The following is a 15,354-nucleotide window of genomic DNA, read 5'->3' as shown; positions in this document are numbered from 1 at the left end:
AGGAAGGGAGGAAGGAGAGTAGAAGGGAAGAAGAGAAAAAGTTCTTTACTAAAAATGTCACCTAATATATGGAGACAGAAGGGTTGACCCACTTTGTAACCACCAATGGGTTATTCTTCGAAATGTCTGGCTTGTTCTCTTCAAAACTGTAAATGTCATGAAAGAAAAAGGTGGGTGGATATTCTAGATTAAAGGAGAAAACAGAGATAAGCAGATGCAATGCATGGTCCTTGTTTTGATGCTGGATTTTTTTTTAAAACTACAGAGGAAATTCCCAGGGTAGCTGGGAAATTGTGAAAAATTACTGTTTGTTTTGATAGTATCATATCAAAGATGAATTTCTTAGGTATGTTAATTGAATTATGTTCATATAGGAGAATACCCTAGTTCTTAGGAGAGAGATGCTGAAGTACTTAGGGATGAACTGTCAACGTCTCCAACTTACTTTCAGATAATTCGGCAAAAATAAATAAAAGTAGAAAATATAGGGGACTACCCCGGTAGCGCAGTGGATAAGGCTCCGTACTTTCAATGCAGGGAGCCCGGGTTCGATCCCTGGCTAGGGAACTAGATGCCATATGCATGCCGCAACTAAGAGTTCACATGCCACAACTAAGGAGCCCCCTTGCTGCAACTAAGGAGCCCGTGAGCCACAGCTAAGACCCGGTGCAACCAAATAAAAAAATAAATATAAAAAAATAAAATATACGTCTCTCTCTGCCTGTGAGAGGGAGTGTATGTACAGCCAAAGGAAATTAAATTGGGTAAAACTGTAAAAATTGATGACTGCAGGAAAAGAGTGCATGGTTGGACAATGTACTACTTACCACCTTTTCAATTCTTCTATATTTTTGAACACTTTCAAATTAAAAAGTCAGGGAAAATTGAGACAGATACTGGTTTGGGAAATTAGGTTGATAACTATATTGATCTCAGAAGGTGATTAGGGATTAAATGAGTCAATACATGTAAAGCTATCACATTTTTAATATTATGACATTAAAGTAAGGTAATAAATTATCCAATAAATATGGAGTTAAAAATATACCACCCCCAACTTGAAAGAGCCACTTTTTGGTAGTTCATTGAAAGTTTCTGGCAGTAGGAGGTAAAAATATAAAAATACCCTTTACAGAAGATTCCCATTATTTTGGATAATGACCTGGATGGACCCTTTGGTCACACATATGAAAATTAAAACCTACCCATTGATCTTAAATTAAAAAAAACCTCCATGAAAATAAAATCTAATGGTGAAGAGGGGTTTAACTTTCTCAAGAATGTAAATTGGGTGACTCTTTTGCCAAACTGTGACCTTTGACTTATGAGATAAAAGTCTTTCTTTAAATGGGGATTTAGGCCGCTTTTGTTAGCACAAATCTCCGTATGTTATTAAAACTGAACTACAGAGACCTTGAGAACTGTGAGATTCACTACTGAAATCAGACCACACCAGTGGGGGTGAGCGGTACAAGACTGCCTCTGCTCTCCATATGGGGGAGTCAAGGGGCACTGGAGATTCTCCGTCAGCTAGCTCCCGATCAACAGAAGCATCCTAGGAGATAGTCAAAATCCTAGCTGGGGAAAGGAGCTATTAGCTCAAGGAGTACTCTCCATTTTAGAGTTTTAAAAATCACTCCCTCCCCTAGCCAATGAAAGTTTACTTTCACAGAAACCTGGGTATGGCTCTACTTGGCTGCTGAGTTAGAGGATGAGACTTTTAGTAAATAAATCAGTACACAGAAAAGTAGCCTGGAGGAGTGCATGAGCCAGGCATCTGGCAGGGAACAGAGGTCATCCTCAAATTAGGATAATAGAGAAGGATCAATAAAGGGACTATTGGCAAAGGTGCGGGCAGAAGCAGGGAAACTGGAGAGCGCCATGTCATGGGGTGATGGCTGAGAAATGGTGAGAGCACCCGCGGCTGCAGGGACAAGAGAATGAAGGGCTATCAAAACCTGGAAGCAAAGAATCTCATGGAGACATTTAAGAGGACCTGCTGATGAAGGTCACGGTCACCCTGATGTGGTCCTGCAGGGAGGGAGCCAAGGGAATGAATAGCCTAACCTCACTCTCTTTTCTCCCTCTCATTTCCTGCCAGGGCTCCTCACTGGCCAAACCAACCAGAAGCCAGAGGGCAAGGAGCCCACTGATGTGGTCCACACAGGATGGCCGCTGGGGGCACAGAGCAGGGTGGAGGGGTAAAGAGAAGACATCTGACACAAGAAGCATGCCAGGCACCAGCACGTGTTCATGTGCAGAGCTCAGATGTTTCTACAGCGCAGAGTGGGAATACGAGAGGGGGTGACAAGGGACCACCAGAATGAATTATGGAAAGTGTAAGCATCTGAAGAGTAAGCAAGTGGGCACAAAAAACTTCTTTATTCTAAATCAAAGCATCACCACTGTTCATGTATGCATATTATGTGTATACATACAAACACACAAATGTTCACTAAATGATATACTTGTATCTATGTGCTCCATACGAGCTATTATTATTACTTATTCACTTAGTCAACAAATATGTCTTAACATGCGCAAGGTGTGAACAGGGTAATGTCCAACTAAAAATGACAACTGCATACGGGTGCTAATTTAGTGATTTTTAAGTTAGCCTAATTAACTTTAAATTTAATTGCTAACATTTTCTTCAAATAATCAAATACAGGTTTAGCATTCTTAGAAACCTAAGATTAAAAAAAGAAATGTTCAAAAAAACAACAAAGAACCCAAACAACTAGATTAAAAAATAGGCAAAGGACTGAAATGGGCATTTCTCCGAAGAAAATATACAAATGGCCAATAAACACGTGAAAAGATGCTCAAATGATTAATCATTAGAAAAATGTAAATCAAAACTGGAATGAGATACCATTCCACACCCATTAGGATGGTTATTATAAAAAATAGAGAAAATAACAAGTATTGGTGGGGTCATGCAGAAATTGGAACTCTTGTGCTCTACTGATGGGAACGTAAAATGGAGTAGCCACTAATGGAAAACAGTATGGCAGTTCCTCCAAAAATCTGAAGCAGAATTACCATATGATCTAGCTGTTCAGCTTGTACATATCAAAAAATAATTGAAAGCTGGGACTCAAAGAGATTATGCCCCTGTTCACAGAAGTATTATTTGCAACAGTCAAAAGGGAGAAGCAGCCCAAGTATCTACAGAAGGATGAATGGATAAACAATATGAGATATATATATCTCTACCAAATGGAATATCATTCAGCTTTGAAAAGGAAGGACATTCCGGCACCTGCTGTAACATGCATGAACTTTGAAGACATTATGCTAAGTGAAATAAGCCCAGCACAAAAAGACAATTACTATATGATTCAATTTATAAGAAGCACCTAGAGTATTCAAATTCATAGAGAGAAAGTAGAAAGGAGGTGGGGATGCTGGGAGGGCTACTGCTTAGTGCCTTTGGGGCTTCAGTCTGGGAAGACGCAAAAGGTTCTGGAGATGGATGGTAATGATGGTCGTACAACAACGTGAATGTACTCAATGCCTCTGAACTTTACACTTAAAAATGGTTAAAATGGTAAATTCGACATTCATGCATATTTTACCACAATTAAAATAAAAGCAATACTCACGGATTCCAGCCTAAATCTTGTGGGTTCACGTACAGAATACCAGCTCTGGAAACAGTAGCTGGGGTTGCTGTCCTTAAGTGATGAACCTCGAACAGCAGCCTCATAGAGGGAGTGAGAGCTATGCGTTCATTGCTGGCCAAGGTCAGCACCTGGACAGAGCAGCACAGCACAAAAGTGGCCATTTCATTAGGGAGCAAAGGCAAGGCTGCTAACTTTCCAAAACAGCACAAAGTCCTTCCCCCAGGAGAAGTGCCAAAGGCTATGAGGTCACTGCCTGAGCTAGAAATGCAGTCGGAATATATATAGGATGGATAAATAACAAGGTCCTACTGGATATCACAGGGAACTATATTCAGTATCCCGTGATAAACCATCATGGAAAAGAGTGTGTGTGTGTGTGTGTGTGTGTGTGTGTGTGTGTGTGTGTGTGTGTGTGTGTGTGTGTGTGTGTGTGTGTGTGCATAACTGACTCACTTTGTTGTACAGCAGTAATTAACACAACATTGTAACTCAACTATCCTTCCATTTTAAAAATGTTGTTTGTTACAAAAACAAATAAAAAACAAACAATGAAATGCAGTCTGAATAAAGATCTCGGTTCATCCTCAGGGGAGCTCGTTAACCCCTGAGGAACAAACTCACCAACATGGACTCACTCATGCCAACCTTTAAATAACTGTGGTAATTATTACTAAATATAAGACCCTTGTTTTAAGAGTTGATTACATAAAAAGGCCTGAATGCCATAAGAAATAAACTTTATTTAGAATCTGAACTATCACAATTTTAAATTTTCCTGTAGAAACTCATGCAAGTATAAAGATCTTAGACCCATATTTTATGATAGACAATGTCTTGGTTCAGAAAACAGTAATTACTCTTAGGTTAAGGGGGTTACTACTACTATTCTATAGCAATGACAATTAATGATTTCTTTCTCCTGACCCTAACAGTAGGCTTTGGGTTGCTTCAATGGTGTCTCAAAGACCTGTATCTTCACCTTTTATTTTTGCTGGAAATTCTGGATTAACCACGGCAAAATGCTTAGGAATGCATACTCAAATCTGTAGCCATAGGAACTACTTAATTTCAAGAGCTAAATTTAGCCAATTAACATAGGGCACAAACTCATTCTTTTATTATCCAAGTAGTCCATACTTAAAGAGAAGATATAATAATAATTTACACCTAGCTCTTAGAAAATGTTAAGATTGGATGAACTAAATCCTTGGATACATATCTCTCTTTAAAGATGGTTAAATTTATAGACAAGAAAAAATGTATTCCCTTAAATTCTTTAATAGTGAAATTAAGAGAATTACCAGGAAGGTGCCACATCAAAGTAGTAATTACATAAAGAATATCAGGTTAATGCCTGAAACTGGTATTAAAGTCAACAAGTGAATGGAACGCAGTACACTCCAGGTGTTACATTTAAGGTTTAGCACTGAGGTATTACTCACCTTGTTATCGTCCATGACAGTATTTAGTGATTCAATCCACATGGGATCAATATCGCCATCCAGCACTATCCATTTTGGTCCATCATGCCTAAGATTTGCTTGTTCTCGCAGAATGGATGAGAACAGACCTATAAGTTAAGAGTCAGCAATCCTAATGTATAATGGAGTTGAGTGCTATTTACTTCTAAAATAAATTTGTCTTATTTGTACTGGAAGCTCTTTTATTCAGTAAGTAAATTTGCTATAAGTTTGTCACCTCTTTCAGGTGGGCAAACAGCACTACTTTTTGAGCTATCCCTGAGATCTAGACCAATGGCCAAGTTTTACTTCCATGAGAAGGTTCCTTAACTTCTCAGACTGAGCAACCCCAAATGTCAAATAAAGATGATAGTACCTTCCTTGAAGAACACCTGTGGAGATTTATAGCCGGTGACGTACATGAAACTCAAAACTTACACCAAATGAAAATATTAACCTTTTTCATGCACATATATTCAGTATCTATTTTAGGCCAAATATTAATTTATTCCACCTTTCTCTATTTTTCTGTAACATTATTCGAGAGAGATCATTATAAAGCTAAAGTATTCAGAAGTGTGATACATTTCTTTGGGAAGTGTGTTCACTGGCATTATAATAAGTTATCATTATCTCACAAGATGTAAAGATAGAAACATTTAAAATCCAGAGTCCTTTTTGCTAAGTATTATGCGTGTTTCATGGCACATTTAATAGTTGCTGACTGTTCAAAACTCAAGTATATAATACTATGGTGAAAAAACTGTTTTGAGGCAGGTATGTGGAAGGTTTTGTTTCCTCTGTGAAGGATTTTGTGCAAAGATAAGCGATAGTCTGTAGTAGAACCTGCTACCATAATTCATAAAAAAGCCAGCAACCTGTTCTAATGGACACTAATTTGAAAGACTTCTACATATTTTCAGCATAAACAGATATTATTCCCTTCCTGCCACAGTCCTTAAAATAAAAAAAGAAAGCCTAAGAGAGCAAATTTTGACTGTCCCACAGATTAAGGAAGCAGGGTGTACATGATACTAGGATGGAGAATGACGAGCTCTGCTCCTTTGACAGGGTCATCAGGGAAGTCTTCTCTGATGCGATGTCTGACCAGACATTCTAGTAACATAAGGGAGCAAGCCATGCAGATATCTCCAGTGTTGCAGATGGTGGGAATACCAAGTGCAAAGGCCCGTGACAGGAAGATGCTTGGCGGGTTCAGAGAAGGGCAAGGATGCCCGAGTGTATGTGTAAGTGAAAGGCAGAGAACAGGAAATGAGATCAGAGATGGGGGAGAGGGACTCAATCACATAGAACCTTGTAGGCCATGGATAAAGGTTAGATTCTAACGGTGATGAAACACACTGGAAACCGCAAGCAGAGAACTAATATTCTGAAGACCGCCTCCTGTCTGCTGCATGGAAAATGAATTAACGGAGACCCGTGAGGTGCGACACCGCAAATGCAGGCAAGAGATGCTGGTGGCTTGGACTCATGTGGTAGCTGCAGAGAAGGTGAGAAGTACTGGAATACAATACGTATGTTAAAGGTAAGTGAGGCCTACAGGATTTGCTGGGAGGTTAAATGTATGGTGTAAATGTGGGAAAGGACTCAAGGATGATGTCCAGATTAGTGCATTTACAGAAATGAGAATGTTACAAGTGATTTTAACAAAGGAATCTGCTTGTCCACAAAAGCTTTCAGGGCAAGAAACATGTCCCACTGACTTTTGCCCTGGCACCTAGAATAGCACATGCCTGAAACTCAGTATCTTGTATCAGGTACTTTATAAATTCCCTGAGGCATCTGTGTTGACTTCTCTGCTGGTTTACAGGGAGCCCTGACATAATTGATGGGGGATAAAATACACAGCTCTGAGCACAAACCTGCTGAATGCTAATCGACCACTTAATCAAATCTAGTTTTAATTTATAGGTTATAAATGCTGTTGTGAGCTGCTGTATTTCCAATAATGCCAACCCATAAACAGTAAATCTACAACCATGACTAAAATTGGCTTGAACTGAGAAATGATTTTCTGGATTAAAAAAAAAAAGGAAAATTTTAGCACTTCAAAAGGAGAAATACTACTTGCCATCTTTCCATTCTCGGGTAGCATGATGTATGAAACCAAAGAGTTCATCTGTTGTCACAGCTTTGGGGTTTAAGTCATTCCAAATGGGTTTCTGTTTCATGTTAACATATGTTCGGTTCAGTGTTCTCAAAATCTGAAAAAGAAAAAAGGAAAAACGCTAAGAAAATTAATACTAATGTAAGCCAAATGGGAAGCAAAAGATTTCTGAAGAGTCTTCCTTAGGTATTATATGTTCCTAGATATTCTGTGTATATTGAGAATGGGAAAAAATTTACATGTGCACATTTTCATTCACATCTTGAAAAACTGAATCCCACAATCCCTGAGGATCAGTTCACCTGATTCTGTCAATAGAAAGTCACTATCAACAGAGATTTTTAACCATGTGTGCAAAGTAAAGGACTATATGTAAATGTGCTCCTGTACATGTTATTAAAATCCACTCTGCCTTTATTACTTAGATTGTTCTTAAAATTTAGCCTGCATCCAAAGTGCTTAGAGGGTATTAAAACAGACTAATGGACCCGATCTCAGAGTTTCTAATTTAGCAGATCTGGCGTATGACTGATTTGAGTTTTAAGACGGTCCCAGGTGATGCCTAGGATGCTGGTCTAGACATGCTTTGAGACCTAGCGACCTAGAACAACAGTTCTCAGGAGGAGATCATCTTGACTTGGGGGAAGAGGACGTGCTACTGGGCATCTCGTGGGCAGAGGCCAGGGATGTTGTTCAACATCCTGCAATGAAAGACCAGCCCCCAGGACAAAGAGTTAACCTGTGCAGATGTCAATAGTGCTGAGGTTAGGAAGCCCTGTTCTAGGTAATTGAGGAAAAGAAGGCTTGGTGACAAGAATTCACAGGATAGGTCCTCTCTGGAGGGTCCAGTGGTTAAGACTCTGTGCTTCCACTGCAGGGGCACGGGTTCTATCCCTGGTTGGGGAACTAAGATCCCGCATGCCACGCAGCACGGCCAATAAGGAAACAAAAATAAAAAATAGGGCTTCCCTGGTGGCGCAGTGGTTGGGGGTCCGCCTGCCGATGCAGGGGGCGTGGGTTCGTGCCCCGGTCTGGGAAGACCCCACGTGCCACGGAGCGGCTGGGCCCGTGGGCCATGGCCACCGGGCCTGCGCGTCCAGAGCCTGTGCTCCGCTGAGGGAGAGGCCACAACAGTGAGAGGCCTGCATACCGCAAAAAAATTAAAAAAATAAAATAATAAAAAATAAATAAATTTAAAAAGTAAAAAATTAAATAAAAAGAATTCTCAGGATAGGTGCTTAATACATGTGTAGTTAATTAATTGACACCTTAACGCAAATATCTGCCCAACTATCCTTTCTGCTTTCTCTGAAAAGCCATGGCTTTTATTTTAGATATTATCATCCTGATCTCCTCTCACAGGGGTTTAAAGGACTGATAAACAGTTGCCAAATACTTTAGAATAATCAGTTGCTAAATAACATGGCCCAAGCTTTGGTGCTCTAGTTCTATAAGCTTAAGCAAAGGTTGAATAGGACGGAATCAATGAAGACTAGATGAAAGAAATTGAATGTCTTAGAAATATTAAGCTTCTATTTTTAGAAACCATTAATCTACTGAAAATTATAGAATTTAATTTTATCCTTCCTTGCACCATGGCTCACATCTGAAACTTACTTTTAACAAAATAATTACAGGTCTATCAGTAATCTACTTTACTATTTCAAGGATCACATTTTTCAGTAGAAAAAGCCCTATACAGGGCTTCCTTTTACATGTATTCCACTTTGGATTCTGACCTAAATACTGGCAAGTTCTATAGACACCCATGCTCTAAAGTCTCATATGCCCACTCTGCTTATTTTTAGTTGCTGGTTACTAAATATGTTTATACCCAAACACCCTCAGTTAAACTGCATGCGGTTCTGCATTATACTGTCTGCCAAGCAAGAAAATGAGTATGTTGCCAGGACTGTCAGTAAGACCAAACAAAATTAAGCAGTGAACTAAAAATGGGGATAATAACACCCATGGCCTATCATCGTTGTGCAGAGTAAATCACACATAATGCACCTAGCAGAGTACATAATAAGTATGTGGTTTTTACTTCCTCCCTTTCTTTTCAAGTTTTGTTTTCGCCCTATAGAGGGCTATATTTCTGGGGGAGTATTGAAGAAAACTATTTGGGTTTTTCTTAATGATATGGGGAGGAGACACTAGGATAACTTGGGAAATATAAGAAAATAGTTTTGGTCAATGTGGGTAGGGCCACACCAATCCTATAAGCCAGGTATCTTACTCTAGAGTCTCTCAATATGTTTACTTTGGATAAAAGAATTCAGGTACATTATCGAAAGATGAATAGAGCAGGACGGCCTGCATCTAAGTTCGCGAATAGGATGCTATCTCACGTGGAAAGCCCAATCTTCCCTCAGTTTACTTATTTGAATGCAATGTTCTACTAGCTCCTCTCTCCCTGCTCCCAGTATAAAGGAAGGGTTTCAACTGATCAAATAGCAATGCTAGAGTCTCAGATCCTAACCCAAAATTATGAGCGACTTCACTGAAGGGAACTCTCAAATGGAGGTGAATGTAGCTCTCCCACACTGCGCAATTTTGTTCCTTTCATGGCTGAAAGCTAACAGGCGTTTACTGTACCTTGCTCTTTCCTGTGCCTGCGTTTCCAACGACAAAGACCGAGTGTCGCAAGGCCAACAGCTCCTCAAGCTGGACAACCTGCAGACCAAACAACCACACACTAGTTTCCTTTAATGAGTTTGTGATTAAAAAAAAAAAATCTGCCCATTTTCACCCAGTTCTTTCCTTACAACTTGAGTCAGCCCCCACTGACAGCATTACATTCCTGGAAAGTTAGAAAAGATGACAAGTGCAAAGTACAGTTGCTCCCAGATCTCTCAACGTAGAGTACGGGGATGAGGATGAAGAAAAACCATTACTTGGTGAGTCAGTGACACAGGCAGAAGTGAAGTACAGAGGTACTTGGTACATGGCAGGGGTTAGTTACAAAAATCAATGACTCTTCATGAAGTGGGACCAGAAACAGCATACGGCCAACATCATCTACAACTGACTAATGACTTACATCCTTTGAAATACCTATAACAGATAATCTGTATGTATTTTAACATCCATGTATTCACTACACCCCAGACGAGTGAGTATATGCACAAGCCTTTGATAACTCAGGTGATATCATACGTTTCTCCCCCATTACAAGCATGTGCTAATGACTTTATTTCCAACTTTCTCTAAGATGGAGAGAAAAGAAAGCAAAATTAATTTTTGGTGCACATCACTGAGAAGAACCAAGGAGTTTTATAAACTAATGAAAAGTCTGCTTACATTGAAAACCATGACTTACCCTCTCTGTGTTTTCACCTTCTCACAGAATGGGACTATATTAGAAGGCTTTGATGTATATACTAAGGGCATCTTAAGGTCAGTGTAACATATAAGTTAATGTTTTGGCTGAGTATCACTTAACCACAGCTATTGTCAGTGCACCTCCCAAGGGCTGCCATGACAAGGAAATGATCCTTTTACTTTGAGGATGAAGCTCTCCTCGGGCTGCAGGTGGAGCTCCACGGTGGACTGCCTGACCATCTGCTCAAAGTGGGGCACTCTCCTCCGGGGCACATCCAGGGCTGGAAACAGGTCACCAACCAGGCCCAAAAACACAGGGATGTCATCAGTCACTATTTTAGGCATATTGAAGTCCCTTAATGCTCTCATGAGTACCTAGAAAGGAAAAGAGAAAACGTTTCATTAAAAAAGCCAATACAAGGTCTAACAAACACCGAAACAGCTAAAGATGTAATCATGAGATAGACACTGTTCTCTATTAGAATGGCATTCTATCTACAGGGAGGGTAACTGCTTACAAGGTCATATATCAGAACAGCAGAAAGCTCTGCTGATACCACGGAGAACCTCAGACTAAAACGAACAAAGAGGCCCCGTGCCTCCCTGGATAATGTTTTGATCTTAAGAAAGGGTCTGAGGTACTTCTCTCTGTAATCTTCAAACTCCAGGATGTAAATTAACCAAGGCCATGAGACCGTTTTGTCCAAAATACTCTAAGAATCTCAGAATGATAAACTCAACCCATTTTTAGTTTCGGTTTTTCTTCTATTTTGGCTGAAAACCAAAGAGGCCTTTAGATTTTAAAAGCAGTAACTTGAACATCAGAATGACTTTTACAGAAAGAGGTAAATGTATGAAATCTTGACCCAATCATGAATTGTGACTCAGAGGAAGAGGGAGAAAGGTGGAAAAAGAGAAGTAGAAAAATCACATGATAAATATCCCTTAACATGTAAAGAAACTCACAGGAATAGACCTTTTTCAAAATCTCAAGCCATACTGCATCTTCACACAGGCTGTATATGCATTACTCTCACTACTTGTTTAATAGAGAAAAATGCATGATGTGGGTGTTATTGTTTTTCCCCACGAAGGATACTGGAACATTCCCCTAGTAGCTCTAAATAACCAACTAAATATATCATTGGTGTTAGGTGAGCATCCCCCCTGTTGTTTTCTTTAAACTCATCTCACAACCCATGAAATGGACATACTTTCTTCCATTAGATTATGTCTTCATGGACTTTTTCAGGATTAATATCCCAACTCAATCAGATTTTCTAAATGTTCCTCAGAGAAAATCAAACATTGATTACTGAATTATTTATGATCGCCAAAATATTTTTTGTGGCTGATATTTCAGAAGCACTTACAAAATCACATTTTCTTTCATATATTCATATCCTTTTACTCAAGAATACTTGTGGTCTTTTATAACATAAGAAATGCCAGTCCTCAAAATATCCTGTATTAAAAATAGATGTGATGCTTTTTAAAAAGTCATGCTATGTATGACCCACCATCCAGATATATATACTTTTATTTGTACAAAGCCATTAAGCTCTTCACTTAACAAAATCCTATTAGCATTGCAGTACCTGATCTTCAGGTCTATTTTTATCTCCTCGTTTCAGGGAGCCAGCTACAACCAAGACAGATTTAATAGCACGAAGTCCCCAATCATAATGATCCTAAAATCAAAACACAGATACATTTTTTCAAAGATTTTATGAGGGAATCAGATTCTCATTCCAGAAGTAAAAGCCAAAAGCTAAAAAAAGGGGTTCAGATAAATATGTGTCTTAATGATGTAAAACAATATTCTCTTCCCCTCCTTGAAATTGTAAAAACCGTGTCCCTTCAGCGTCCTGCTTCTTTTGCCTGATTCTCCACCTCTGTCAGCAAATCTCTTCTTTCCATAGCGTTTAGTTGCAGTATTTGCCCAAGGCTCCATCCACCTTCCTCCCTCTGTTCTCTCAGTAAGCCTGCTAACTCAGGGGTTCAATTACTCCAGTGTTTTCACTTCCAACCACAAGCACACTCCTCGTTTTCTACCGGCAGCCCTGCTATTCCACCCATTCCCAGCCCTGCATCTCTAATTTCCCTCATTACTCTTTTTTTAAATTTTATTTTTAATTTTTATTGGAGTATAGTTGATTTACAATGTTGTGTTAGTTTCAGGTGTACAGCAAAGTGAATCATTTATACATATACATACATCCACTCTTTTTTAGATTCTTTTCCCATACAGATCATTACAGAGTATTGAGTAGAGTTGCCTGTGCTATACAGTAGGTCCTTATTAGTCATCTATTTCATATATAGTAGTGTGTATATGTCAATCCCAATCTCCCAGTTGATCCCTCTCCCACACCCCTTACCCCCTGGTAATGATATCATATGATATTGCTTATGTGTGGAATCTAAAAAGGGTACAAATGAACTTATCTACAAAACATAAACAGAGTCACAGATGTAGAAAACAAACTTATGGTTACCACGGGGTAAGCGGGGGAGGGATAAATTGGGAGATTGGGATTGATATATACACACTACTGTATATAAAATAGATAACTAATAAGAACCTACTGTATAGCACAAGGAACTCTACCCAGTACTTTGTAATGGCCTATATGGGAAAGAATGCAAAAAAGAGAGGATATGTGTATATGTATGACAGGTTCACTTTGCTGTACACTTGAAACTAACACAACATTATAAATCAACTATACCCCAATTAAAAAAAAAAAAGTTCAGTGATTAAACCAATACCTCTTCGAGACTTCCACATTACCCCTACACGAGATTCCTTCACAGGCTCCGAGCTCCTGGAGCATAGACCCCATGTTGATTTTTTGCCTTCTAGGTCCTAGCACAGCACACAGCACAGGGCAGGAGGCTCAGGAAAGATACACTCTATTAGCTGACTGACGGTATGTAACCCATCTTCTCTCCTTTGTCTTCTGTCCACAATCCACATAGTAACAACCCTTCTCTCAATATCTCCCACCTGTGCGTGTGGGAAAGTCACTTAACCTCTCCAAGCCTTACTACCATCATCTCTAAAAAGGTAGATTAAAGTATCCACCCACTTCACAAGGTTGTTGAAGTAAAATGAGTTAATGCTTTGTAAGTAGTGAAGCAACACATGTAAATGTATATGCTTTTCAGTACATTAATAGATAATAAAATCAATTTAGTGGGTCTTAACCATCATTTTTGTTGGTACTAAAATAGAACAGAATGGAATGAAAAATACCAGGGTGCACTGCAAATAAGGGTAAGAAGTGTTTGGCGAAGATTTTTGTTTCAGTGGTGCTTGGGTGCGTGTGCGTATGCATGTATGTGTATATGCATGTATGTGTATACTGACTCTCAACAGAAAGGTATTTTTTACTGTGGGTCATGGTAAAAATCATTTGAAAGCCACTGATATACAAAGAAGACTAGGGCTTGAGAGGAGGGAAAGAGAGGGGAAAGAGGAGGCCAGGGAGATTGGGGAGGGGCTAAGTCATCGCAGTAACACTATTAAAGGAGAGGATGTACAAAAAGACACATACACCCCAATGTTCATTGCAGCACTATTTACAATAGCCAAGTCACAGAAGCAACCCAAATGTCCATCGACAGACAAATGGATAAGGAAGATGTGGTACATATATACAATGGAATACTACTCAGCCATAAAAAGAATGGCATAATGCCATTTGTAGCACCATGAATGGACCTAGAGATTATCACTCTAAGTGAAGTCAGAAAGAGAAAGACAAATATCACAGGATATCACTTATATGTGCAATCTAAAATATGACACAAATAAACTTATTTACAAAACAGAAACAGACTTACAGACATAGAAAACAAACTTATGGTTACCAAAGGGGAAAAGAAGGTGGAGAGGGATAAATTTGGAGTTTGGGATTAGCAAATACAAACTACCATATATTAAACAGATAAACAACAAGGTCCTACTGTATAGCACAGGGAACTATATTCAATATCTTGTAATAACCAATAAGGGAAAAGAATATGAAAAAGATTATATATGGGGCTTCCCTGGTGGTACAGTGGTTGAGAGTCCGCCTGCCGATGCAGGGGACACGGGTTCGTGCCCTGGTCCGGGAAGATCCCACATGCCACGGAGCGGCTGGGCCTGTGAGCCATGGCCGCTGAGCCTGTGCATCCGGAGCCTGTGCTCCGCAACGGGAGAGGCCACAACAGTGAGAGGCCCGCGTACCGCAAAAAAAAAAAAAAAGAAAAAAAAAAGAAAAATATTATATATGTATGTGTGTGTATATAACAATCACTTTTCTGTACACCAGAAACTAACACAGCATTGTTAATCAACTATACTTCAATAAAAAAAAAAAAAGACGACTTGGTGACACTCCTAAACATTTAAACAGCGCAAACAACTGCTAACATAATCTTCACCATTTTCATCAGGTTATTCCTTTGGTCAAAAATGTCCACTGATTCTTCTCAAATCCATTCCTACAGCTTAGAAAACTATCACTGGACTGTGTTCCTAACTCAGCTTTTCTGTCCGGGACAAATTTCTTTCCCCTCATCTCATCTCTGACACTTCTGTTGAGTTGGAGAGCCCTTTCCTCAACTACTCTACCCCTCGCACCCTCTCCCTCCTGTAAGTGGTTACAGATGTCCTAGAAAGGGTTAGAAAGGACTGGATTTAAATCTTGCTCCTACCATTTATTAGTTGGGAACTTTGGATAGGTTATTTACTCAGTTTCCTCACCTGTAAAATGGAACAAATAAGACCAAATTCATAGTAGTTTTGTCAAGATAAAAAGCT

At 39.4% G+C, this 15,354-nt stretch overlaps 1 protein-coding gene across 1 annotated transcript in view; it reads right to left on the bottom strand.

Moving 5' to 3' along the window:
* Positions 1–15,354, bottom strand: part of DNAH11 (dynein axonemal heavy chain 11) — a gene marked incomplete at both ends in the record, with an annotated part of 314,762 nt that overhangs the window by 158,122 nt on the left and 141,286 nt on the right. The window contains 6 exons of the mRNA XM_082661925.1: positions 3,609–3,757; positions 5,072–5,199; positions 7,182–7,314; positions 9,816–9,893; positions 10,722–10,916; positions 12,140–12,232. Coding sequence (XP_082518051.1) covers positions 3,609–3,757; positions 5,072–5,199; positions 7,182–7,314; positions 9,816–9,893; positions 10,722–10,916; positions 12,140–12,232 — 776 coding nt within the window. The remainder of the gene's footprint in view (positions 1–3,608; positions 3,758–5,071; positions 5,200–7,181; positions 7,315–9,815; positions 9,894–10,721; positions 10,917–12,139; positions 12,233–15,354) is intronic.

This window comes from Grampus griseus, assembly GCF_964374135.1.
Source record: "Grampus griseus genome assembly, chromosome: 9".
In the NCBI taxonomy this organism is placed as follows: Eukaryota; Metazoa; Chordata; class Mammalia; order Artiodactyla; family Delphinidae; genus Grampus; species Grampus griseus.
The sequence above is the reverse complement of the archived record's forward strand: the minus strand, read 5'-3'. Positions and strand labels throughout refer to the sequence as shown.